Genomic DNA, 26,235 nt, shown 5'->3' with positions numbered 1-26,235 from the left:
CTCGCGTCTAGACCCCGACCGGCTTAGGATAGCGGTCGCGGCCGATTTTGAAAATTATTTTTCTCTCCCGCGAATTTCACGAAAAATTCGGAAGGAGCCCCAATACAAAATCTACGTCACATCTAGCAGAAATAGATGTTTTTGCTAATAGATGCGCTTGGGCCCTTAGAGAGATGATGTCCTTATGGTATAGGGCTAAGCTGCAGAGTTTTTTACCTCTCCGAGTGACGTATGTCACGTGAGAGGTATTACACCGGCCGTGTCTGTCTGTGTGTGTGGGTGTGTGTGTCTGTGTGTCTGTCTGTCAGACCCCACGTGACCGCGTTCGCAGTTTGCGTATCGGAGCAAACGTGTTCCCAATTTCCGGACTGCATTGACAGTTCACGGAAATTTGGGTTTGTCTCCTCTGGCTATTCTACTTGAGTTCCAACACCACCAGCTTTGGTTTTCGTCCACTCCACATGGACACTAGTCTGTACGTGCTTGCTTCCAAGCACCACCAACTTCTGTTCTTCCTCAATTTTACCTTGACTCCCGCTTCTATGCACCACCATCTTCTGTTCTTCGTCAATTCCACATTGACACCAGCTTCTATGCACTACCATCTTCTGTTCTTCGTCAATTCCACATTGACACCAGCTTCTATGCACCACCATCTTCAGGTCTTTGTCCATTCCACATGGACGCCAGTCAGTCCATTCTGGCTTCTCTTCCTTCGTCATCGTTTGGTTTAAAGATATACGCGGCGAGCGGCTAGGGTTACGAGAAACGTCTAGCCTCCCAATGGCAGGGCTTCCACCATCGGTTCACGCGAATGCGTTTTTATCTATTATTTGGTTTTAAGATATACGCGGCGATCAGCTAGGGTTACGAGAAACGTCTAGCCTCCCAATGGCAGGGCTTCCACCAAAGGTTCACGCGAATGCGTTGTTATCTATTGTTATAATGGAAACGGATCGTATATATACCCCAAAATTTGAAGAAAGCGGGCAAGAAGGGTACCCTTCACTTTAAACGTCAATATTAGCAAAGTTTCTAAAGATATTATGAACAACTTTATTTTAAACGATTTAACTATTTTTAAAGTTATTTACTGGCGATTAAAATAATTAAAAATAATTATATTTATTTAAATATTAAAGATAAACTTATTTCTTTGAAGTGACACAAGTGAGAGTTTATATAGAACGAGTAATGAAGATTACATCTGAATCGAAACACTACACGCATATTAAAGTTAATATAAAGCGAGTAGGATGATAAGATCTCTTACAAAACGATAACATTTCCTTTTTGCAGAATATTAAATGGAAATATTTTAAATAATTTTCGGCATTACGATTCTTTTAGTAGTTGTGTAGCTATAAAGCTCTGTTTCATCTCAATATTCCAAGAACATCTTTTGATATTAACATTTCAAATTTGGTGTTTACTTTTTAATTCAGCTTTACTACATTTATATATAGCGTAAACGCAACCTTTAAATTCACTACATAATATGGATTTCAATACTTCGTCTCTCTGTAAGTGTTGAAGCGATTGAGTGAGTCGAAAGATACATACACATCCTATATTTTAGTTGTACCATGCGTACCACAATGTTGCCAGGCGTTTATTGAAGGATGCTTGGGTACTTGGTACAGACTGTTCCGTCTACCAAGTTTCCTAGCATCCAAGAATAAATAGGATTCATAGAAGCCAGTGTTAAGGGAATGTCATGGGTCAAGTCGTTAAATATATCGACGCAGTTAAATAGCTGATGGCATTATTTTATGCACTTTCTCATTGCGTTTCGAGAGGAAGTTCAACTTTGGCACGGACGACAGATGGCGCTCTTAACCTTCTACCCCCAAAAATCGCTTTTGTCTGCTCGGTTTCCCCTTCCGCGTTTTTTCGTTATAAACTTATGATTTAACGAACTGAGAAGATAAAATTTCATATTTCCTAAGACAGATAAGCTTCTACTCCTTTCATCTTACTCCCAGTTAGATTTAACCTTGTTAAAACATAATCAGATGAATTTGAGTTACAATGCCGTAAAATCCTCTGCATACCTAGGAGTGATAGAGACATTTTTACCGATGTCTAGAAATGATAAACTTAAGCGAAATTGTTTTACGTTTGAATAAAAATACCGCTTCCAGTAGTGGGTTTATAGTACTCCTTGTTTGTGTAAGATTAGTGTAGTTGTAGAGCGTAATCATGATAAACGCTTAAAAATATATATTTTCAATAAAAACACCGCTTCCACTAGTGGATTTATACTCCTTGTTTGTGAAAGATTAGTGTAGGTGTAGAGAGTAATCATTATAAACGCTTAAAAATATATTTTCAAAAATGAAGAATATAGAACATTTATCTAGGAGGATATAGGGGTGAAGGAGTCTTCGACTGCCCGATTTCCCATTGAAACGTGCTTACAGATTATCGGCCGTGGTTTCTCCCCCGTTCTCTCTCGTTCTGGGAGATTCATAGCCGCGCAACTAGTTCCGCGTACATCGTCATCGGGCGTCGTCTTTTCTTTTGATTTAATTTTTGGTAAAGGCTGTATTTTTTAGTGCTTTAACGGAACATTTATCATTATTTAATTTTTTATAAATTGTAAATTATGGTTCTTTGATAATACTGTTGTAGAGGGAACGCTTTTTTACTCTATCCCTAAACCAAAAACTTAAGTAAAAAAGTGTAAAGGTACGTTCACAAAGGCGCTTTTTCCTGAAGCTGATCACGGATGGCTGAAAGTAGTCTTCTCGCGCGAAGCTGCCGAGGTGAGCGTCTGCTCTCAGCCTTCAGCGTGAGCTTCCTCTCTATCGTTCACAAAAGTGTTTCTTCGTCGTAGTTCGTTTGGGGACAGCGGGTAGATAAGCAGTCGACAGCATCTCTATCTCTGTGCTTCTTCGCAAATTTATTCCAAATCACATCTCTTTGTTTCACGATTTCAATTTCCTTTTTTTGGATATCTTTAAGCCGTAGATCGGCTTTCAAGGCTGTGTCAATTTCTTTTTTCTCTTTCAAATTCGTTATGTTTATTGCAAAAGTGCCACACGAAATTTATCAGAATGCCTAAAATAGTCTGCTAGAGGTTAAAATTCGTCTGCACGATGGGGAGGGCAAGAGCTTTTTCTCGAATATATCTATCCTCAACAGATCGAAGCGGACTCCATCAATCAGCCTCAGCAACCAGCGTACGCCACTCCCAATACCGCTTAAGCGGCTTTGTGAACGGTCACGCGAGAAGCAGACACTAGATTCAGCCTACGCTCTCGGCAATCAGCTTCAGCTAAACGCGCCTTTGTGAACGTACCTTGAAGATGGATGGAAGCCTGTGGGAGAGTAGAGTTAACACCCGATAACATTAAAAAATATCATTCTTTCCCCAAATCTCTTACTTTTTACAACGCCGCCTACATATAGGCGGCGTTGCTTCTAAGGCCTAAGCTAGCATGAAAAACCCGCTCTTTTTTGAATTGGGATTTGCGTGGTCACGTGATGCGCGTAACCAAGGTCACTAGGTGCGCGTGAACGAATCTCCCATGGGAGAGGCCGAAACCTGAGCTCTAAGATCGGGCAGTTGAAGACTCCTTCACCCCTATATCCTCCTAGCATTTATTTTGTATCAAAAAATATTTTGGTGCTAAGATTGCTTTAGAAAAATCCAAACGGCTAGGTATTGGTAAAAAAGACATATGTAAGCTATTTGTAGATGAGATAATGTTTTACATGTTTTAAATGAGGCTAAAACTTCCACTATTGTGTCTAAAAAAGTGTTGGCAATGTATATTTTTTAAATATGACGGAATTGCGGTAGATATGATAGCGCCCTATTTGCTGTTAAACAGTTGAATCACTCTTTGATGATAGAATTTCAAAGGCAGAAGTTAAACGTTAAATTTGCTCGATTAATTTTGTTCGGAAAATAATATATTTAAGCGCTACGTATTACTGAAGGAGATTGATTTTGCCAATCTTTGTGAGTATTTAACTGTTTAATAATTATTTTGGTTAAGTGGGAGCCTAGCTTATGTGTGATTGGGTTTTGGCTTCCATGTTTTGGGGACATTTGCTTTTTGTGTGGCGAGGTATGATTCAGCTTTGATATGGACAAATGTTACAAATCATACTGGTAGACTAAGAATACGGTTGAGGTATAGCGAGAGAGTAGAGTTTCCACAGCAATTGACTATTTCAAAATTGAATTCCTGCACTTGCAAAGAATTAAAAAAAGCGATAGATGCATATATTTAGGTTGTTTAAGGGGTAGTGATAGTCATCTCCACTCGGAGAGGTAATATTTTGGCTTTCCCAACTTGTTTCTATTTGCGTTACTTGATAATTAAGCGGAATTAGACGCCTTTTGCGTTTGGTCTGAATTGAGATCCATTAAATCTATAATAACCCTTACTTTGTTTGAGCAGCAATACCAAGGTCTGCCATACACAATTAAACCAAACATATAGGTTAAACTCTCTCCTTTTAATCGAATCTATATTTTGCTGTTTCGGTAAAGCGTTTCGATGATTCGTGCTTCTATTATTTCTTGGAAACTTCGTTCTAAATCTTTTCAACAAATCTTGAAATTTTCTTATTGTAAACCATGAAACGAAGCATTTTAACGAAGACACAAAAAATATTACTAATACGAAGTAACCAACGAGCTGAAAATAAACCCTCTCAATGACTTGATTTGAGAAAACTTTCCAACAATTAATATACCCGTATTTCGAAACTTAGAAAGGATAATGATGTCACGAGTTTCATGGGTGGTTCTCCCGTAAACAGAAAAACTTCGAAGAATGACAATATCACTGGAGTTTCGCCCACTTTTAATTGAGTTTGATCGTGAAGCGAAAAAACCGATAGATCAGAGCACAAAAACTTGTTTAAAAAAAAATTTTTGAATGACACTCTTAGTAACTAAGACGTTTTTATAAAGTAAAGGGTGACAACGCTATTTGAACCTTACTTTGCGACAAGTTGTTGTACTCCCCCTCGCTGTCTTGCTGAAAACATCTATATTTCTGAAAACACATAACGTGATTGTTAAATTAAAAGTGGCATAGAAAAAGGTCTAGGTACTTCCTAACCGGTGTTTCAAGAAATTGTATAAGAAATACCACATGCAAGTAACAAAATCATTCTTGGTATTAAATTCGTCAAGTTCCTAAGCAAATCATGAATATCTGGATTACTCAAAGGGATACTTAGGACTAGAATATTTTCTTTTATCATCAAAAGAGTGTTTAAAAAAATTAATTTAACAATTGGAACGATGTTTCTATCTGCAATAGTAGGGATGCACCGATATGGGTACAGCCGATATATCGGCCGGCCGATATATCAGAAATTCGTAGCCGATATATCGGCCGATATTATCGGCCCATAAAAAATATTATTTCTCCATGAATATCGTTTCCAAGAGTAGAATCAACATTATTTAGGACCATTTTCCTATTAACTTTGTTTTATGAGAGACATGTGTCACATTTCTTTCGTTTAATGTGGTACCGCTACATATTTTAGCCTTAACCCCCCTTCCTTAAAAAATGGTGTGCTCTAAGTTAAATTCTTTGCTTGGTTTTCAGTAAAAATGCAGCTCCTTTTTTTGTTCAACAATTAAGAATTAGCGTTATAAGCAAACTTATGGAGAGCAAATGAAAAGTTCAAAGTGTACATTAGTGACACCAAACGCATTAGAGAGCGTCAGTATCGACTTCGATTGTTTGTTGGATGTATGAGAAACTAGGGAAATTACTTTCTCAGAGTCGTGAACAACGGAATAAAACTGAGATAGTGGAAAACCTTGCATTTTTAAAGGGAAATGTTAAATTGTGGGTTTAAATTTAAGTGATGTGTTTAAATTAGTATTCATTGAGTGCCTTATAACTTGTCAAGTTTTTCCCGAAAATATCGGTTTACATGAAGCCGATATTGGCCGATACCGATATGAAAAAGATAGGCCGATATATCGGCCGATTTATCGGTAACCGATATATCGGTGCATCCCTATGCAATAGTAAAGAAGATAAGAGCAATAATGTTTCCGTAATGGACACTACGCGTTAGGCTTTTCCGCGACGCACTGGGAAGTACGCCATTGGATGAATCCGTCAGGTGGTACTAGACGTCCAAAAGGGGTACTTTCTAGTCCTTTGTGGGAAAACGTAACGGGTAGTGTCCATATATACGAGCCATTACGGAAACTTAATTGCTCGTATCTTTTTTAATGTTGTATTTAGAAACACGGTTCCAATTGATATATTCACTATTTTAAATTCTCTTTCGATTAAGAGTAAAAATTCTATCCGGGGGTTTCTCTTGAAGGCAAGACCATCCATGCATAATTAGCGTTGCCAAATTCAACAAACGCTTCTTAATATTTTTTGTAGAACATTTGACAAATAAGTAAATTTAATTTATAACAGGAAAATTTTACTAATTAATACTGGGGCCATGATATTTAAATGAAGGGTTACAAAAGTGACACTTACTTACATTGTCCAATAATAATATGACTACCGTTTTATTTATATTTTTAAAACTGAAATTAAAATGAGAACTTAAATGAATAAAAACGAGAAAATATATTTGAAATTAGAAACGGCAAAAAGCCTTACTGGTAATAGCTGCTCAAAACTGGTTTATCCATAATAGATTAGTTAAACGATCAATTGTTTTTGTCTGCGAAATTAGAAAACCGAATGAAATTTATAAGGCAAAATAAAGTAGAAAAGAGGTTCATATACAATTTAAAGTATTCAAAAAATATTTCTTACCAAATTTTGTTTACTTCTAACATCGAGAGCGACAATTCTAAAAAATTTCTAAAAGTTTTACAAAATCCTCGGCGAATTTAAGAACAGGAGACCCTACAAAATTGACGTTTTAGAATTATGCTTTATAAATTTTTGAACCTTATTTTACATGGAATTTGAGTAAATATTTAAACAATCTTTTTACCGAACTTTTCTAAGGCCGTTGCATTATTGAATGCGGCTTTGTTTCCACGACCAAATTCTATCGATGTAATGGTGTATATTGAAGTGTATCTTATTTCACTTTCATAGGAATTTTACCTTGTGTAGGTTTTCAAAATTAAACACGCAATGGTTTATTATTAACCTCGAATAAATTATTGCACGCTATTATATTATTATTATTAAACATTAGAACCGTAAATATTGTGCGTTTAATTTCTTTTGATTCTTAAGTCTTTTATGGGTAACATGCTTTCACCATTTGGATATAGCCTGACTGAGACGTGTTTTGACAGCAAAGCGCTTTACAAATGATTAAATATAACGATCCAAAGGTTCCTCTATTTTATTTTTAATACTTTAAATATTTATGTAGGTGATATAAAATGGGACACTGTCTGTACACGGAATAAGTACTACACAAAGGTTCATTTAGACTGATAACTCAAAGTAACGAAATATTTAGTGGATCCACTCAGACTGTTGAAATGCCAAACTTACAAAACATTGTTTCCAATCTTATTTTTAGTTATACCTGCGTTGCAACCATATGGTATTGTTCATAATCCGACCCAAAGCAACAACGCTAATATAAAATGTATACTGAACATTTTAAACATGAAACTATAAACCAAACTCGATGAAATTTTCAAATTATAGAAGTTGTATCCAGACGTTCGTGCCCCAAGTTCAACTCACAACTAATACGGTTAAAAATGAAGATATCGGTCATAATTTTAATTACGGTTGTTTGTTTACAGCAACCAGAAGTTAATTTTCGCGTTGCAAAGTACAAATAGTAATAATTCGAGGATGAAACTCATCAAAGCAATTGACAAACACAAAACGTATAAGAGAAAAGCGCCACTAATTGAAGTGACGTTAAAACTGTGAAATTCTTCTTGCGGGGTTTTCCATAACATGCGATCCAAGATGTAACCTTGATCTCTGTTCATGTAGGCGAACGGTTTGGTTTCGAAAACTCTCATGATCCTGCAAATAGACCTGTAAATTCTCTGTACGTTGCAATTACGAACTTAATGCCTTTACGGACTTACCCTTGAAGTATATTTTCAGTAGTATTTGAGGCGTTATCAAAGCGATGTATCTTAACTACTTCCAGGAACGTTTCAACACTCTTTGTTGATTTCCGAATTTTAACTTTAATGTTATTTTTGTCTTTCTTGACAAATTTATTGACGCTTTGTTTCAAATCACTGATATGAGTAAATAAAGCAATTTTTCGATATTGTAGTCCATCAAGAATTTGATTCTTTTCGTACTGGTCAACTTTAACCATTTTGTCGAACAAGGAGTCTTGAAAGTCTTTGCTGCTAATTCCTGGAATTCCATCCTTTAGAAACAAAAAAACGAACGTTTACCGCAATTCATAGTTCATTAACTTGATGAAAGTGAAACTCACTTTAGTCCAAAAGAACTTAGTTTCTGGGGAATATCTAACTAAAGCCGGTGTTATGTTTGGATATTTTAAAAGATCACTGGCTGTTTCTAATATTTCATATGATTTGACTGAAAAGTCGCTCTTCATGTAACTGGAAACAAAGACGGTAATAACCAAAACTGATAACAACCAAGATGACCACACAATACGAAATGCAAAAATATTGGGTAGATCACTTTGAACTGCCACTGCAATTCATTAAATACAAGTCAAATGAAGATTATCACTCAGTTTCTAACTAATATGAAGCAAAGGCAAACAGAAAAAACAGGAAGTGTGCAGTAAGGAAAGCGTAGGCAATTTGTGATTCACCAACTAAAAAAACTATTGTTTTCATTGTCTTGTTTGAATATAAGCACTAGTACGCCGACAAACAACATTACATTAAACAAGCTGAGGAATGAAGTGTAATATCGATTTTCTTTCTATTTGAGTTACTTGGTAATTAAGCGGAATTGGACGCCTTTTTGCGTTTGGCCTGATTTGAGATCCATTAAATCTACAATAACCCTTACTTTGTTTGAGCATCAATCCCAATGTCTGCCATACACGATTAAACCAAGTATAAAAGCAGAAGTGGATCATATTACAGCTCCCTAGAAGTACTGGACGATATAACATCGCTGTGCATCAGAATTGTCTCCTAGCACTGAAGAGGAAAGGGTATATGCGAAACGCAGCGGTGAATTTGTGAACTAAACCAGAGGAATGATTTTGCCGCGAAATAAATTTTTAAAAAGTGGGGCAAGCAAACGGAAGTAAGTGGTAGCCAATGAGGAAAGGTTTGAGAGAGAAGACCGCGAAAGAAAACAAGTTGTTCCATACAAAGTGTTGGGTTGTGAATATAATAGTAGAAGTCCACTTTATTTTTCCGATTTTAAAAAATAATTGGCGGACTATAGGTATTTCGCGCGATTTTAAACGGTTTTGTTGAAAAGGAAATTAATACGAGTTCAAATGTTCAAAATAGCCTTCATCATGCTAGAACATTTATAATGCATCCCTAATACAGCACTGAGCTTCCACTGATTTTAAGGTTTTTAGCGGGGATAGTTAAACCAATTTATTACTAATTATAGGTATTAGGTAATGTGCGTCGACATGGAAATTTGTTTTCCTTTTTTTAAGTACGACAATTTTTTACAATTTTTTACAATACTTTAACGTTTTCCGTTTGCGAAAGATGCTGGTCAATATTTTTCAGTTTTACAAAACGTTTTAGTCGCGTACGGTTAAGTGCCTTTAATATCTTTCATTTGGGCATGCGACGATTGTAATTAGCTACATTGATCCTAGGCGTTTTTCCCAAATAGCAAAGAAACATAAGTCAATCTAAATCAAAATTATTACGCAATAACAAGCTTCACACTAATCACGACACTGACGGCGGTCTGACAGCAATGACCATCAACCGGAACTTTCGAAGGTTAAGGTAACTCCAGATCCAGGTTAATGGGCAAACTATGCCTTTAAAACTGAGCTAGATGGCGGGCTTGGATGTCTTGGAAGAAAACGCTGTTTACAAAAGCATAACCTACGTCCAGTACTTATGGGGAGCTGTAACATGATCCACTTATGACTGTACATAACATTAAAAGTTTTTAATTTAAAAGTGATCTAGATTATTTTGGCCCCTTTCGCCAAATCGTAGAACAAAGATTGCCCATTCTTCAAGAGAGCAGCTGGAGAGTTGAATTCCACAATTCGGCCCTGATCGAGAACTATCACCCTATGAAGAGTTGAGTAACATAAAATTAGCCAATCATTTTAAGCCGGTTTAATAGGTAGGTAAACCAACTTGTCGTACTCCATGATGGTGTTTATTCCGTGGGCGATGGTGATGATGGTAGAGTTGGCGAATTCCTTCTTGATGGTCTCTTGAATGAGATCGTCGGTGTCCTTGTTGACCGAGGCCGTCGCTTCATCCAAGATCAGGATCTTGGTGTTCCTCAACAAGGCTCGAGCCAAGCAGACCAACTGACGCTGACCACCTCCACGTTGTTACCTCCTTCGGCCACGGGGTGATCCAGTCCCTGCTCGAGTGACGTCACGAAGGATTTCAGGTGCGAGTATTCCAGGGCGGCCCACAGTTGCTGGTCGTCTTTTTGCCCGAAAGGATCCAGGTTGAGTCTGAGCGTGCCCGAGAAGAGGACGGGCTCTTGTGGGATGATGGTCAGTCGCGAACGAAAATCGGACAAGCCCAATCCCTCCACGACGATCTAACCGTGCACCCCTTCGATGAGACGGAAGAGCGCCAGCGTCAGCGACGACTTTCCGGTACCTATCCGCCCCAACACGCCCACCTTCCTTCAAGACCAAATCCAATCCTTTGCGGTATGTGGTGCTGTAGTTCTGGAATATGATTTGTCCTCGTTGAGGCCAGTCAGCAGGTGGTTGTGATTCTGGTTTCTCCCTCTCGGCCTCGGACTCCAAACGACAGTATTCGTCAACTCTTTCTATGGAGACGAGATTTGATTCAAAAACCGTAGAGCCAGCGATGAAGAATTTCAGGTATTGCACAAGCTGTTAGATCAAAATATTAAATTAGTACTTAATTTGCAGAAAATAAATAATTAGCGCAATTTGGTGATTTAATACTCAAGGGAATTTTTCGTGAGACATTTCAATTAAAAAAAAAATAATATATTTCATTCATAAATATGACCTGATAAAGCCTTAAGTGTAATGATAATGATATTTCACCTAAAGTATACAAATTAAAACAAAAGTTCCGATCAAGTAGGGGATGGGGTACCTGGTCGTGCACGTTTCCTAAATTTCGTACCCTCTTTCCAGGAGGTGTTACCATCCTAACATTACACATACATTATAGTACCCCTCCGTGACGTTTACGTCACTCGGAAAAGTAATAAAGCTTGTCAATGCCATGTCATGAAATGACAATTAAACGGTTTCTTGAAAACGTATCAAAATGTTATCCAAACTATAGCTTCTACAATCTACAAAAATAAAGAAAAACATACAAAAATGCGGCCCTAGGTTTAAAATTACATTGTCGTCTGGTTGCTGTGATATTTTGCTCATTTAATCTGTCATTCAAACCCCCGCATGCAATTCCATCTCTTTGTTAATTAGTCCTTTTCATTCGTCCCACTTTTGAGATCTTTCACAATCAAGCTAGGTTCAAGAGTTAAAAGAAAAACCAGCTGATATTTTGTCATACTGGCTTCGTCTCCACTTACCCGATCGGCATTAGCCAAGATCAATCCTACAAAATCAGATGACAGAGTCTCTTTGCTCAAAATGATGAAAATTGCGGTGCAAAACATCAAGCAATTGCTCAAGATATTGTGTCGTACTGTCAGCCATCTCGAAAGAAATTGCATTTTATTGAATGTCCGAATTGCTTTGCATCCACATTAAGGTTTCAACCCAAAGGTAATAATGAAGTGTAGGTGCGGATAGCAGGCTGTCATCCCAAAACGAAAAAGACGCGATTGAAACCAGGCTTTATTGACGCAATTGCAAAATTACCTTTGTGCCATGTTCATCATGTAGTTAGCGGCAGTGCATTCGTCGATCAGTTTTAAAAAGTGTCCTTCGAAGTTCTGTCCGGCGTCACACGCTCTGATGACAGTGCTGCCAGCCACTGATCCTCCCACATGCGAAAACAAGAAGAAATTTCTCACGCTGGTTATCCGCTTGAATTGACGATTGCTCGACATCAAGTAACGCTGCCAAATATATGGGAAAAGCTTCGGTTTAAATGATATATTGTGAAGTAATTCATTCCAGAAGTGGGCTCGAGCATTCCGCGGTTAAGATGCGGGTGCCTTCTACAACATGTTGCAATAAAATACGTAAAAGACAAAACATTTTAAGATTTAATAATTCAAGGAATGTTATTTCGCTGGGTTAAGAAGTCGTGGCACCAAGTCATCTTTCCCGTAGCTTTTAGGGATTTTCTACGCTTAATAAAACTGTAATTGTAATGCCTATTAAGATCATTAAATGCCCAAAATAATATAGCCTTTTTTCAATGTTTATTTTTATGTTTTCTATTTTACCATAGCCTCCAATGCAACCAACGCCCAGATTACTAAAAATCAAAAGTGGCTACCCCATAATCGTTACGAATTCGGTGTTTAACCACAACAATTAATATTGAGGGTGATACTAGATAATTACTTATGACTGGAGACTAAAATCGAGTTCCTACCTGAAGTAAAAGGTATCCAACTAACACGACAATGCAGGGAATTATGAATAACGGTAAATATATTGCAATTGCTAAGGCGTAAACAACTAAAAATATCAATCCGACATTGGTTGCTCTTAACATCGCAGAAAATTGCTGGTCTAGGGCGTCGATATCTTGGGAGAAGCGATTGAGTATCCTTCCAAGGGGGGTCGTGTCGATGAAGAACATGGGAGAGCGAAATACTCTATCGAGCATTTTCCCATGTAGACAGTTTGCAGCTCGTAGACAGCGAAGAACGCTGATGATAACGTACAAAAATGTTTGAATGGCTTGGGTTAGACCAAGAGCGACTAAGACCGCTATACGGGTTGCCTTCAAGTCTAGGTTTGCTTGAAAATCTTTCTTGGAGTCTGCGCACCACAAAGACAGCCAGTACACTGACGTGAAATTAAGGACTACAACACCGGTGATTATTGCTTCGAAGATCGCGTACCATGTTATACCGTAGGCTTTAAAATATTGTTTGTATTTTGATACGGATATCTGCAAATGCGCAATAACCTTATCACGAGGAAAAATATGTGTGTAGAGAGTTTTAGTTCTCAAATAGACAAGAAACGTCCAAACTCTCCTCGTATATTATAGAGCGCATACGTTTCCTTCTTTGAGTGTCTCTTTAGTCATGAGCTTTGCCTCATCTTCATGTGAGGATTTTCCTTGGGTTGCACGAAGACTCCTTTTTCACTAAAAAAAGGGGGGGAAGGGGGGAAATATACGCACGCGCCTTATCATATTTGTATCATTCGACGCAGACTTGTAAATATTGATAATTTCTTCGGGAGCCCTGCGGGTTCCCGACCCCCCAAAGCCCAATTTTCTTGGGTACCCGGGGCTCCCTAGTGGACAACTGAGCCTTGAACTCTTGATCCTAGAAACTGCGTCACATCTCGCCTGGGGAAGGGAACAGAGGCTAAGGAGTAAGGGAGCAAGCCCAAAAAAAAATTTGAGGGAGAGAAGGATGCATTCCGGCTACAAATTTGAGGGTAAATATTCGCCAATTTATTTTCACCCTTTTTTGAGCGCTGTTTTGGTCTGAAGTTATGGGGGAGAGTTCTCATCGCACCGAATTTTTCAGGGTACCCGGGTGGTACCCGACCCCCCATAAAATATTTTTTCAGGGTGTCCTGTGAATTTTCTTGGGTGTCACAGGCTCCCTGGTACCCCCTATTTACAAGTCTGATTCGACGGTACGTTTTGAAATGGCACCAGCTTTTTCCCATGGGATATTGTTCGTCGTTACTTTAAACAGGGATAAGGGAGTCAGATGGATTGGAAATGATGATGGGCGACCTGCGGCACAATATCTCTCCCAGTGTACCTCGCGCACGCCCCTACCCTTCCGTAGGCGATTGCTAAGTGCTGCCGCGTAGCGCCATTTTATTTGAATGAGAACTAGCTTCTATTTTTGAGATAGAGGGAGCGTCCTTTACAATTTCGTCTGGCACGACCCTACCTAACCGCTGGGGATGATGGGAGGACTATGGTGCCGTAGGTGGGGGTACAAAGGCAACGCTTAAGGTATGGGGGTTTCCACTCCATTACTCTCTCCTTCAAGCTTTAAACCATTAAAAGGTTAATTCTAGGAGAGCGGTCGCTCTCTTAGATAAGACTTGATACTGCCTCTAATGCTAAAGGAGGGTTCTTTGATTGGCCGTAACTTTTTTCGTATTGTGTTTGCTGCTTTGAAATTTTGCAAGTGAAATTTCAAAGAGATCCAATTAATAGTTAATTCTATAAAGAAAAAAGTTGTTAAGAGTGGTTTTAGAATCCATAAAATGAATCCGACATTTTGTGAAAAATACTATATTTTTCCATAGAGATAACATGGGATTTTTTTGAAATATGACCTTAATTGCGCTAGTGTATAAAGAATGCTAATCATTCGTTACGTTTGGGAACCATCTTAAATGAAAGATAATAGTCCATAGATGTGCCTTTCCTTAGTTTCATTAAGATAAATTAAGTTTAAGTATTGATTTTTATCATTGTTAACACATACTTTGACTTACGTTGTTTTGGGTTTTGGAATTACGGCGTTTTACCACTGTTAGAGACACGCATATTAGCCCTAATTTTTTATATTGGACTTACGGCGTTTTTGTCGTGATTCACGCCGTTAGAGGGATATTAAGCAAGAAAAACATGGCGTTTGAGCTCGGGTGCTTGTACTTGTGGGTGTTTTTAGGTACTTGTGGGTGCTTGTAGGTACTTGAGGATACTTGTAGGTATAGAATGGAACTTTTCCTAAGACTGAGTAATTGGTGAGAGAAAAACAAAACATCGCGAATTGCGCATTGGCAATGAAAATCCATAAACGAAACAGCTTCATATATGTCATGTGACCACAGTCCCTCCCATTTCCAATCGAATACTCGTTTTCTATTCGAATTTAGCCCCTTGGAAGCGATTATTCGGTTAAGGGAACTGTATTCGTATGTAAATCGGTTATTCGAATTTCTTTTCGAATAATCGTTTCTTAATTCGAATACTCGTTTTTCTCCAAATGGCAAATTCGATTCGTCGAATCGAATAATCGATTCGAATTAAACGAATACTATTCGAAAATTCGAGTATTCGCACAGCCCTAGAACGAAGAGAAAAAGCTCCTCCATTGAAATTCAAGACTTCTCAACTGAATATGCCAAAAGTAATCGGTCATCTTGTAAAGGTTGTGGAGAAACAATCGTAAAAGATCAAGCTCGCATTTCAAAACTTGACAGACAGAGTGCAAAAGCTAGACGATTTGGTCCACTACCAGCGTGGTATCACGTTGATTGGTTTGTACAAGCGAGAGAAACTCTGAAGTTTTTTGAAGATGGATCTAAAATACAAGGATTTAAGACACTCTGTGTTGAAGATCAAAAGGCCATCAAAGAAAAGATAAAGAAAATTGAAGTGACTCCACCAAATAAGATAAAGAAAGAGGAATTACTTGATCGGGGCGAGAAGAAAATTCTTGAGGAACAGTCTCAGTTAATTTGTGAACATCGTGACGAGCTTGAAAAAAATATTAAAAAAAAAGAAATGGTGGAACTATTAAAATATAACGACCAAAAAATTCCTTCAGGAAACAGCGAAATTCTAGATAGACTTTCCGATATCATGACGTTTGGATCTCTTGAACCTTGCACAGAAAGTGACGGTGGACAATTGGTTTTCTCAAATGATGGTTATCACTGTACTGGAAATGCAAGCGAATGGAGCAAATGTACAAATGTAATAAAACTACCAAGAAGAAAGCCTTTCCAGATTCCAGATCACCTAAAAGAGGAATATGCATTCTTAAACAGCTACGAATACATAGAGCAAGACCGTTACATTCCTACAAACGCACCTACTCCAAGTACACCAGAAAATTTGCCATCAACCTCGGGTGTCAAGAGAAAGCCACAACCATTGGACGATACTAAAATAGTGTTGATTGGTAATCTCCATAGTTCCAAAGATTCTCTAAAGAAAAGCATAGCGAGATTAGGAGGCAATGTTGTCTCTCAAATTGACAAAACTACAGCTTGCGTTATAAGTACCAAGGAAGATGTTGAGAAAAATATCAAGGAAATTCGTGAAGCTAAGGAACACGATGTTCACGTTGTATCTGAGGACTTTTTAAGTGCTGTGGAATATGGAGGTTTAGTTTCTACGATCCAACAATACCGCATAGCCAGTTGGGGTGGAAATCCTCAAGACAGAATTAATTCTTACGCTGCTGAAAAAAGACTCAAAAGTGCGGCTGTAGGAAATAGTGACTCAACATTCTCATCTGGAAAGAGCACGAAAGTTAAACTGACAGTGAAAGGCAGCGTAGCTGTTGACCCAGATTCAAATCTTGAAGCCAGCACACACGTGTTTCAAAACGAAGAAGGAGCTTTCAACGCTGTTCTCGGAAACGTCGTCGTTACTCAAGGATCTAATTCGTTTTACAAGCTTCAACTTCTAAAGTCAGACGAAGGAAAGGATTACTATGTGTTTCGGAGCTGGGGACGTGTTGGAACTACTATTGGTGATAACAAGACGGAACACTTTGTTACTAAGTATGAAGCTGTTGCCGAATTCAAAAGGCTTTTCGAAGAAAAAACAGGAACTCCGTGGGAGTTACGCCACACTGCCTCAAAGGTTCCTAATAAAATGTATCCACTTGACATTGACTATGGAACTTCAGAAAAACTGGTTGTAGGATCTGGATCTAAACTTCCCAACGCCATCCAAGAACTAATTCGCCTTATCTTTGACGTGAAGAAAATGAACAAGGCCGTGTGGGAGTTAGAAATTGATCTGAAGAAAATGCCACTAGGAAAACTTTCGAAGAACCAAATTGAAGAGGCGTATTCCGTTTTGACGGAACTCCTGGCTTTACTCGACGATGAACCCAACGAAAACAAGAAAGCCCAGCTAATAGCTTGCACCAATACATTCTTCACGCTAATACCTCATGATTTTGGAACCAAAAGGGTCCCTCTTTTGGATAATGTTGAGATAATAAAATCCAAGGTAGAAATGCCAAATTTCCTTCTTGAAGTGGAGATCGGTTACAAGTTAGTTGAAGAGGAAGGTGGAACGACCAAAGATCCAATAGATCAACATTATGAACAATTGAAAACTGAAATTGAAGTATTAGATAGAGATTCTGAAGAATTCGAGACATTATTAACATACGTAAACAACACGGGCGCTGATTTTCACAGTGATTGTGAACTTGAAGTCGATCAAATATTTAAAATTACTCGTCAGGGAGAACGCGAACGCTACCGAGAATTCCAAAAATTCCCTAATAGAAAGCTACTATGGCATGGTTCCAGAACCCCAAACTTAATGGGCATTTTGTCTCAAGGCCTTCGTATTGCTCCACCAGAAGCTCCTTCTAATGGTTACAACTTTGGAAAAGGAGTGTACTTTGCAGATACGGTACTACACATAGCCTTTTAATAAAGAGTTAAATTATAGGTTGCTTACTTCAAATATTTGATTCTTTTAGGTCTCTGAAAGTGCCAAATACTGTCACGCCAGTCGAGAGAACAACACCGGGTTGTTGCTCCTCTGCGAAGTAGCTTTAGGAAATATGCTTGAGCTACCTCATGTATGGGTAGGAAATTTTTTGAAACTCGACCAATTTTTTCCCTCTAGTGATGGAAGCGACATGAAATCCTCAAATTTGTTCACTAGTGCCAGGATCTACTACCAATGCTTGAGCTCTTCACTTCCAGTCTCATCTTACTTCTGCTGCAACTAAGACCCGTACATAACGTTTTGGTTTTTAAATACATCATTAACCAGAAAAGTAAACCAAATAGTCAAGCTGTGCTAACTTATTCAAACCTCTTTGTATGATTTAGAGATGGATCGAGGTCTACCGTGGCGTACCGAATATTCCAAAAGTGGCTGGTCATCATGCAAAAGCTGTAAAAGGCGCATAGATAAGGACGAGCTAAGAATGGCGGCAATTATTCAGGCGTCAAGTTTTGATAGAAAGGTAAAATATTAAAATTGAGCATCTGATGACGCGAGTAACATTAATTTCTTATTTTGGAAACAAGATTCCAAAGTGGTACCATTTTCGGTGCTTTTTCTCAAAAGTTTAAAGTGTCAACTGAGGCTGACATCTCACACTTTGAGGATTTACGTTGGAGAGATCAAGAGAAAATAAGGAGTGAAATTCCGAGTGGGTCTCAAGCAGCACCTGCTGCTTCAAGCAATACCCCATCTAAAGGAACGAAGAGAAAAAGCTCCTCCATTGAAATTCAAGACTTCTCAACTGAATATGCCAAAAGTAATCGGTCATCTTGTAAAGGTTGTGGAGAAACAATCGTAAAAGATCAAGCTCGCATTTCAAAACTTGACAGACAGAGTGCAAAAGCTAGACGATTTGGTCCACTACCAGCGTGGTATCACGTTGATTGGTTTGTACAAGCGAGAGAAACTCTGAAGTTTTTTGAAGATGGATCTAAAATACGAGGATTTAAGACACTCTGTGTTGAAGATCAAAAGGCCATCAAAGAAAAGATAAAGAAAATTGAAGTGACTCCACCAAATAAGATAAAGAAAGAGGAATTACTTGATCGGGGCGAGAAGAAAATTCTTGAGGAACAGTCTCAGTTAATTTATGAACATCGTGACGAGCTTGAAAAAAATATTAAAAAAAAGAAATGGTGGAACTATTAAAATATAACGACCAAAAAATTCCTTCAGGAAACAGCGAAATTCTAGATAGACTTTCCGATATCATGACGTTTGGATCTCTTGAACCTTGCACAGAAAGTGACGGTGGACAATTGGTTTTCTCAAATGATGGTTATCACTGTACTGGAAATGCAAGCGAATGGAGCAAATGTACAAATGTAATAAAACTACCAAGAAGAAAGCCTTTCCAGATTCCAGATCACCTAAAAGAGGAATATGCATTCTTAAACAGCTACGAATACATAGAGCAAGACCGTTACATTCCTACAAACGCACCTACTCCAAGTACACCAGAAAATTTGCCATCAACCTCGGGTGTCAAGAGAAAGCCACAACCATTGGACGATACTAAAATAGTGTTGATTGGTAATCTCCATAGTTCCAAAGATTCTCTAAAGAAAAGCATAGCGAGATTAGGAGGCAATGTTGTCTCTCAAATTGACAAAACTACAGCTTGCGTTATAAGTACCAAGGAAGATGTTGAGAAAAATATCAAGGAAATTCGTGAAGCTAAGGAACACGATGTTCACGTTGTATCTGAGGACTTTTTAAGTGCTGTGGAATATGGAGGTTTAGTTTCTACGATCCAACAATACCGCATAGCCAGTTGGGGTGGAAATCCTCAAGACAGAATTAATTCTTACGCTGCTGAAAAAAGACTCAAAAGTGCGGCTGTAGGAAATAGTGACTCAACATTCTCATCTGGAAAGAGCACGAAAGTTAAACTGACAGTGAAAGGCAGCGTAGCTGTTGACCCAGATTCAAATCTTGAAGCCAGCACACACGTGTTTCAAAACGAAGAAGGAGCTTTCAACGCTGTTCTCGGAAACGTCGTCGTTACTCAAGGATCTAATTCGTTTTACAAGCTTCAACTTCTAAAGTCAGACGAAGGAAAGGATTACTATGTGTTTCGGAGCTGGGGACGTGTTGGAACTACTATTGGTGATAACAAGACGGAACACTTTGTTACTAAGTATGAAGCTGTTGCCGAATTCAAAAGGCTTTTCGAAGAAAAAACAGGAACTCCGTGGGAGTTACGCCACACTGCCAAAAAGGTTCCTAATAAAATGTATCCACTTGACATTGACTATGGAACTTCAGAAAAACTGGTTGTAGGATCCGGATCTAAACTTCCCAACGCCATCCAAGAACTAATTCGCCTTATCTTTGACGTGGAGAAAATGAACAAGGCCGTGTGGGAGTTAGAAATTGATCTGAAGAAAATGCCACTAGGAAAACTTTCGAAGAACCAAATTGAAGAGGCGTATTCCGTTTTGACGGAACTCCTGGCTTTACTCGACGATGAACCCAACGAAAACAAGAAAGCCCAGCTAATAGCTTGCACCAATACATTCTTCACGCTAATACCTCATGATTTTGGAACCAAAAGGGTCCCTCTTTTGGATAATGTTGAGATAATAAAATCCAAGGTAGAAATGCCAAATTTCCTTCTTGAAGTGGAGATCGGTTACAAGTTAGTTGAAGAGGAAGGTGGAACGACCAAAGATCCAATAGATCAACATTATGAACAATTGAAAACTGAAATTGAAGTATTAGATAGAGATTCTGAAGAATTCGAGACATTATTAACATACGTAAACAACACGGGCGCTGATTTTCACAGTGATTGTGAACTTGAAGTCGATCAAATATTTAAAATTACTCGTCAGGGAGAACGCGAACGCTACCGAGAATTCCAAAAATTCCCTAATAGAAAGCTACTATGGCATGGTTCCAGAACCCCAAACTTAATGGGCATTTTGTCTCAAGGCCTTCGTATTGCTCCACCAGAAGCTCCTTCTAATGGTTACAACTTTGGAAAAGGAGTGTACTTTGCAGATACGGTACTACACATAGCCTTTTATTAAACTCTGTACCTCCGGTATCGTCTGCTACGGTATGCCTGCTTCTTCAGACTCTTGTTGTGTTTGCGATAATCGGTTTTATGGAAAACAAAAGTGTCATTTTTGCACTGGACTATGCAAGCGCCGTGTACATAAAGATTGTACCCCTAATTCATACTTTACCTGTACGGAATGCAAAGCCGCTACTCGCAAATCTAGAAGTCCGGCTCGGCGACATAGTAATAGCGCCATACCCCGCGATAAAGAGTTCAATGGGGCCATACCTGCGCCTAAACCACCTGCTAAGCTGGCTGAGGGCGATAAGGGTCTCATCTTAGAGGTGGTGCACGAAGCATTCGTCCATCTACTTAGCGTTGATAGCCTCACTAGGGAATCTGATTCGATACTGGACAAAATGATGAATAAATTGGATAGCAACGACACCATCCTACTTAAGATGCAAGCTACGTTATCAGAGTTCCAAGAACGTCTGGCTTCATTAGAAAATGAGAACGCTGGCCTTCGTCGAGAACTTGCCAGTCGCCAAATACCATTTCAAGCCCCGCTTGGGTCACGGGCTTCTAGGGACGAAGCTCAATCTTTTCCACCATTGGCTAACCGTCCTGGCGCTCTCAACCCATCTGCCTTGCCCTGGCCACAGGGTTCCATTCCTTCATTCTCTGGAGCATTACCCAAGGCTTTGCAAACAAAAACTGACATCAACTCCACTCGTCATGTTCCTGCATCTAAGCCTGTGGTCTCGGGTGTGTCTTTGACAAGCCGGATCAAGGCTGCACCACGTCGAGTGAAGGCGGTCAAGAAAGCACTCTTTGCCACTGGGTTGGATGTTGGGATCACGTCGAAAGAACTGCAAGATTTTTTGAGGGCTGATTCAGGTGTGCAGTCGGTGCAGTGCATAAGACTGCGTACTAAAAATCCGAATGCCCGTCATTCGTCATTCTACTTGACGTGTGATGATGAGTCTGACATACCAAAAATGAGGGATCCCAATATTTGGCCTGCGAACAGCTTTCTAACAGATTTCCATGGGGTACCGAGAGACGAGCACAAACATGTCTCGGAACTGCATGGTGAAATCTCAGACGCGGGTTCCCCTGCGGATTCTTCAAATGTCCAAGAATGAAAGAACTGACTATAGCTTATCAGAATGTGCGCGGTCTACGAACCAAGTCTAGTACCTTTTTAACTAACCTAATCGTTAATGATTTTGATATTGTTTGTTTAACAGAGACGTGGCTTAACCACTCTCATTTTAATTCGGATTATTTTCCAAATTCCTATACTATTTTTCGGGCGGATCGATCAGATCCGGATTCTGTCAATGTTAGGGGCGGGGGATCCCTCATTGCTATCAAGAAGTCCCTTGTTTTTCACCGTCGAAGTGACCTGGAAGGTGCCGAAGGGGGTGTGTTTGTCGAGTTTAAACTAAAAAATAATCTTCCGCTTCTTCTTGGCACTGGTTACTTTCGCCCCTCAGATGACGACGCTCAGTATCGGAAATTTAAGAATGTTTTGGTATCCTCGTTGGTAGATTATGACGGTGAAATTCTGATTCTGGGTGATTTTAATCTCCCCGGTATCAACTGGACTCTGGGTAGCAGTGTGGGATGCACTCACCAAACTAGAACTAAGGCTGCTCATGTTCTCGATGTTTGTTATGAATTTAATTTAAACCAAATTAACCCAGCTCCCACTTATGGTAATCTTCTGGACCTTTGTCTTACTAATGTACACGGCATTGATACTGTACCTCTACTTGATCCATTTGTGGACATTGACAACTACCATCCGCCTTTCTATTTGCTTTGTCCATTTGACATTTGTAGGGTCTCCCCTAATTTACAACCAGTATATCAATTTAAAAAAGGTAACTATCACTTGCTATACTCAATTTTACGCGATTCAGATTGGTCGGTGGTTTTGGATTCGCAGGATGTTAATTTTTGTGTCCAGACATTAACGGAATATATAACGTCAGCTATGGATAGTTCGATCCCTAACAAGATTCCGCGTAATAATCGGGGCTTCCCCTTTTGGTATTCTTTGGACCTCCAAAAAAGCTATCAAGCGCAAAAAATATTATTTTAATAAGAAAAAGAGGTCGGGGTTAGCCTCCGACATAGCTAATTTTAGGCTGTCCCGTTCGTTGGTGAGAAGGCTTACAGTAAGGGACAAAGCTGCTATGGCAGTAAAATCTTGTCGAGACGCCTTGTCCCAACCCAAAAAATTTTGGAGTTTTATCAATGGTAATCTAAAAGACAGACACTCTGATATATTATTGAAAATTGGTAAGACAATCATTACTGATCCGGAGCAATTGGGGGAAACATTCATGGCGCATTTCTCAACAATTTCGACTGACAATACTGAAACTAGTTCAAAATACACTTTTGATACTTCTACCTTAGTTACAACGCCTCATAACTGTTTAAAACTAACTCAAGCGGACATATATGCTGCTATTAATCGTCTACCCAACAAACTCTCTACTGGTTTCGACAAAATTCCGTCGTTTGTTATCAAGGGCTGTGGGAATATATTGTTACCTATATTGGAGCATATATTTAATTTATCCTTCCGTACTCACTCATTCCCAACGCTTTGGAAAAAAGCTGTCATTGTCCCGGTTTACAAGTCTGGAAAATCCAGCGATGTCCGAAACTACCGTCCGATTTCCCTTCTTTGCGTTCTCGCTAAGGTATTTGATAGAGTAGTACACGTACATTTACAGCGTTGGTTTAGCTTGCTACCCAACGACTGTCAACATGGCTTTGTTCCGGGTAGGAGTGTGGAAACGAACCACGTTTCCTTTATGGATTACGTGGCTCCTGAGGTCGAGTGCCGGGGCCAGGTCGATGTTGTATACCTTGACCTGGCCAAGGCCTTCGACCGCGTCTCCCACTCTTACCTTCATGACAAGTTAGAGGCCCTTGGATTGGGGGGTGATATCTTGGAATGGATTGCTAGCTATCTGGCGAATCGAGTCAATGTCTTGAAATGCAATGGCATAATCACATCGAAAACATACGAAGTTAATTGTGGGGTTCCACAGGGATCATCTCTTGGACCCTTACTCTTTAATATGTATCTTTTCGATTTACAATTTTCGGTTTTACATTCCCGTATTCTTCAATTTGCTGATGACAATAAAGTTTTCAAAAGTATTAATTCTAAGTTAGACGGTAAATTACTTCAACTTTACCTTGACTCTATAGGAAGATGGTGCTCTCTTAACAAAATACCAGTAAATCCAACCAAATCCGTGCATGTCACATTTACAAGGCGAATTGCTAGAGAAATTTCCAACGACTATACCATTGAGGGCGCTCACATACCCCTTAAGTCCACTGTGAGAGATCTTGGCGTGATCTTTGACAGAGGACTTTATTTTACCGAGCAAGTACATAAATGCGTTGCTTTAAGTCGCCGTACTCTGGCTGTTTGCTTGAAGATGTGTAGGAAATTGCATTCCCTAGACCATTTCCGTCTTCTTTATCAAGCCCTAGTGAGATCACGGGTCCTGTATGGTGGCTTGGCCTGGGGTGGTTGTAGTATTATTATTATTGTTGATGAGGTGGGGCTCACGCCCTAGCACCGATGCCAAAGGCATATTGTGCAACCTCAAAATCAGGCCTTGAATAGGCCCGTAGCCGCAGCGTAGCGAAGAATTCGCTCCACCGTAAAAGAGGAGACCCGCGAGGGCTCCACAGTGTGTGAATCAAAATGTTCTAGTCTAAGCGAGGCGAAGAAGTCGCACTCGCAAAGTACGTGAGCGGATGTTTCTTCCTTCTCCTGGCACGACCTGCAGAGGGGGTCGTCAGCAAGACCCATCAGATGGAGGTGCCTATTTAGCCGACAGTGTCCGGTCAGAAGACCGGTGGCCAGCCTAATATCCCATCTGCTGAGCGAAATTAGGTCTCTAGCACGAGACCTGCAGGGACCATTGACTAACTGTTTTGTCTGTCTCTGGCCATCCATGTCATGCCAGAGCTGGTTTTGTATGACAGTCATCCTGTCATGCAGGCTCCGTTTGACATGCCCGTAGGGGATGGGGACGGCCGGCTCCGGCCCCAAGAGCTTGGCCTCCGCGCCCCTTTTCGCAAATCTATCGGCTTGCTCATTGCCATAATAACCGCTATGCCCTGGCACCCAGTACAACAGAACCCTGTTGCAGGACGCCAGTTGCGCTAGCAGATCAAGGCAGCTACGCACCAGTTGAGAGGTAATCTGACACTGGTCCAGCGCATTCAGGGCGGCCTGACTGTCAGAATAAATCCTCACAGTCCGTCCGTTATACCCTTTGTTAATGCAGTAGTCTGCGCAATAACAGATCGCGGCAATTTCCGCTTGGAACACACTAGCAAAGGTGCCCAGGCAAGCAGAAAAACCGACCCTTGTAGTTTGGCAGTAATAGCCGGCGCCAGCGCCGGAATCAGTCTTGGAACCATCGGTGAACCAAATAGTTTCACCCCCAGTGCCAAGAGGCAGCAGGTTAGTCCACTCGGCCCGACTGGGAAAGTGGATGCTGAATGGCTTAGTGAAATCAAAGCTGGTAACGGTTTTGTCAGAGCACATCGTTAACGACGGCTCAAGTGCAGCGTACTCCCGAAAGAGCTTCGTATGGCTGTAATCCCAAAGTCTTGGAACCCAACAGCCATTAATGTGGAGCCTGTAGGCCCCCATGACAGCCTCCTCCTCAATGAAAAGATGAAGAGGTAGCATGTCAAGAAGCACCTCCAGGGAAGCAGTTGGGGTCGATCTCATGGCCCCTGTAACACCAATGCAGGCAAGCCTTTGAAGCTTGCGCAGGGCAGCCTGCACCGTCTTCAGCCGGACCCTTGTCCACCAGACAAGTGCCCCGTGTGGTTGTAGTAGATATCTAAAGGTACTTCTTGAGAATGTGCAACGGAAGTTTATTGAATATTGCCATACTTATTTCATGAAAAAGGCTCCATATGATTACCATATTTTACTAGGGTATTTGGACATTCCTACTATAGCTCACATTCTCCTTATTAACGACGTTAAATTTCTACATAAATTAATTAATAATAGGATAACTCTTCCAGATTTGCTAGGACGGTTGGACTTTCTAGTCCCCAAGTCTGGAAGGTTTAGAAAAACATTTAGAGAATCTCTTAACCACTTAAATCCAATTAAAAGAATGCAAATTACAGTTAACAGTTTTGGCGAAAATTTTGATATATTTAATGTTAAATACAAGGAGCTGGATTAATAAGGTTTCACTTGGTTTGTTTTTAATTTGTCTTCCATTTGATATTCTTAACAGTTAGGAAATGCAAATATGATATCATTACAACTGTGTATATTCTCGTGAACCTTCGTGGTTTTTTATATGCACAATAAATATTCATTCATTCATTCATTAATAAAGAGTTAAATTATAGGTTGCTAACTTCAAATATTTGATTCTTTTAGGTCTCTGAAAGTGCCAAATACTGTCACGCCAGTCGAGAGAACTACACCGGGTTGTTGCTCCTCTGCGAAGTAGCTTTAGGAAATATGCTTGAGCTACCT

At 39.7% G+C, this 26,235-nt stretch overlaps 2 protein-coding genes across 2 annotated transcripts; one reads left to right on the top strand and one right to left on the bottom strand.

Moving 5' to 3' along the window:
- Positions 1 to 10,053: 10,053 nt before the first annotated feature.
- Positions 10,054 to 11,783, bottom strand: LOC149716489 (ATP-binding cassette sub-family C member 2-like). Its single transcript, XM_089844873.1, has 5 exons — positions 11,640 to 11,783; positions 10,705 to 10,959; positions 10,415 to 10,655; positions 10,235 to 10,355; positions 10,054 to 10,165 (listed from the first exon to the last, which is right to left on the bottom strand). The coding sequence occupies exons 1-5, from the start codon at positions 11,781 to 11,783 to the stop codon at positions 10,054 to 10,056; spliced, it is 873 nt and encodes a 290-aa protein (XP_089700999.1).
- A 10,061-nt stretch (positions 11,784 to 21,844) lies between these two features.
- LOC149716488 (uncharacterized) lies at positions 21,845 to 25,815 on the top strand. Its single transcript, XM_089844872.1, has 6 exons — positions 21,845 to 21,866; positions 21,926 to 22,156; positions 22,229 to 22,632; positions 22,676 to 23,858; positions 23,913 to 24,046; positions 25,753 to 25,815. The coding sequence occupies exons 1-6, from the start codon at positions 21,845 to 21,847 to the stop codon at positions 25,813 to 25,815; spliced, it is 2,037 nt and encodes a 678-aa protein (XP_089700998.1).
- Positions 25,816 to 26,235: the final 420 nt, after the last annotated feature.

The sequence above is a fragment of the Phalangium opilio genome, unplaced genomic scaffold, assembly GCF_054372755.1.
Source record: "Phalangium opilio isolate 3A_F unplaced genomic scaffold, DU_Popi_V2 ptg000009l_1, whole genome shotgun sequence".
NCBI classification, from domain to species: Eukaryota; Metazoa; Arthropoda; class Arachnida; order Opiliones; family Phalangiidae; genus Phalangium; species Phalangium opilio.
The sequence above is the reverse complement of the archived record's forward strand: the minus strand, read 5'-3'. Positions and strand labels throughout refer to the sequence as shown.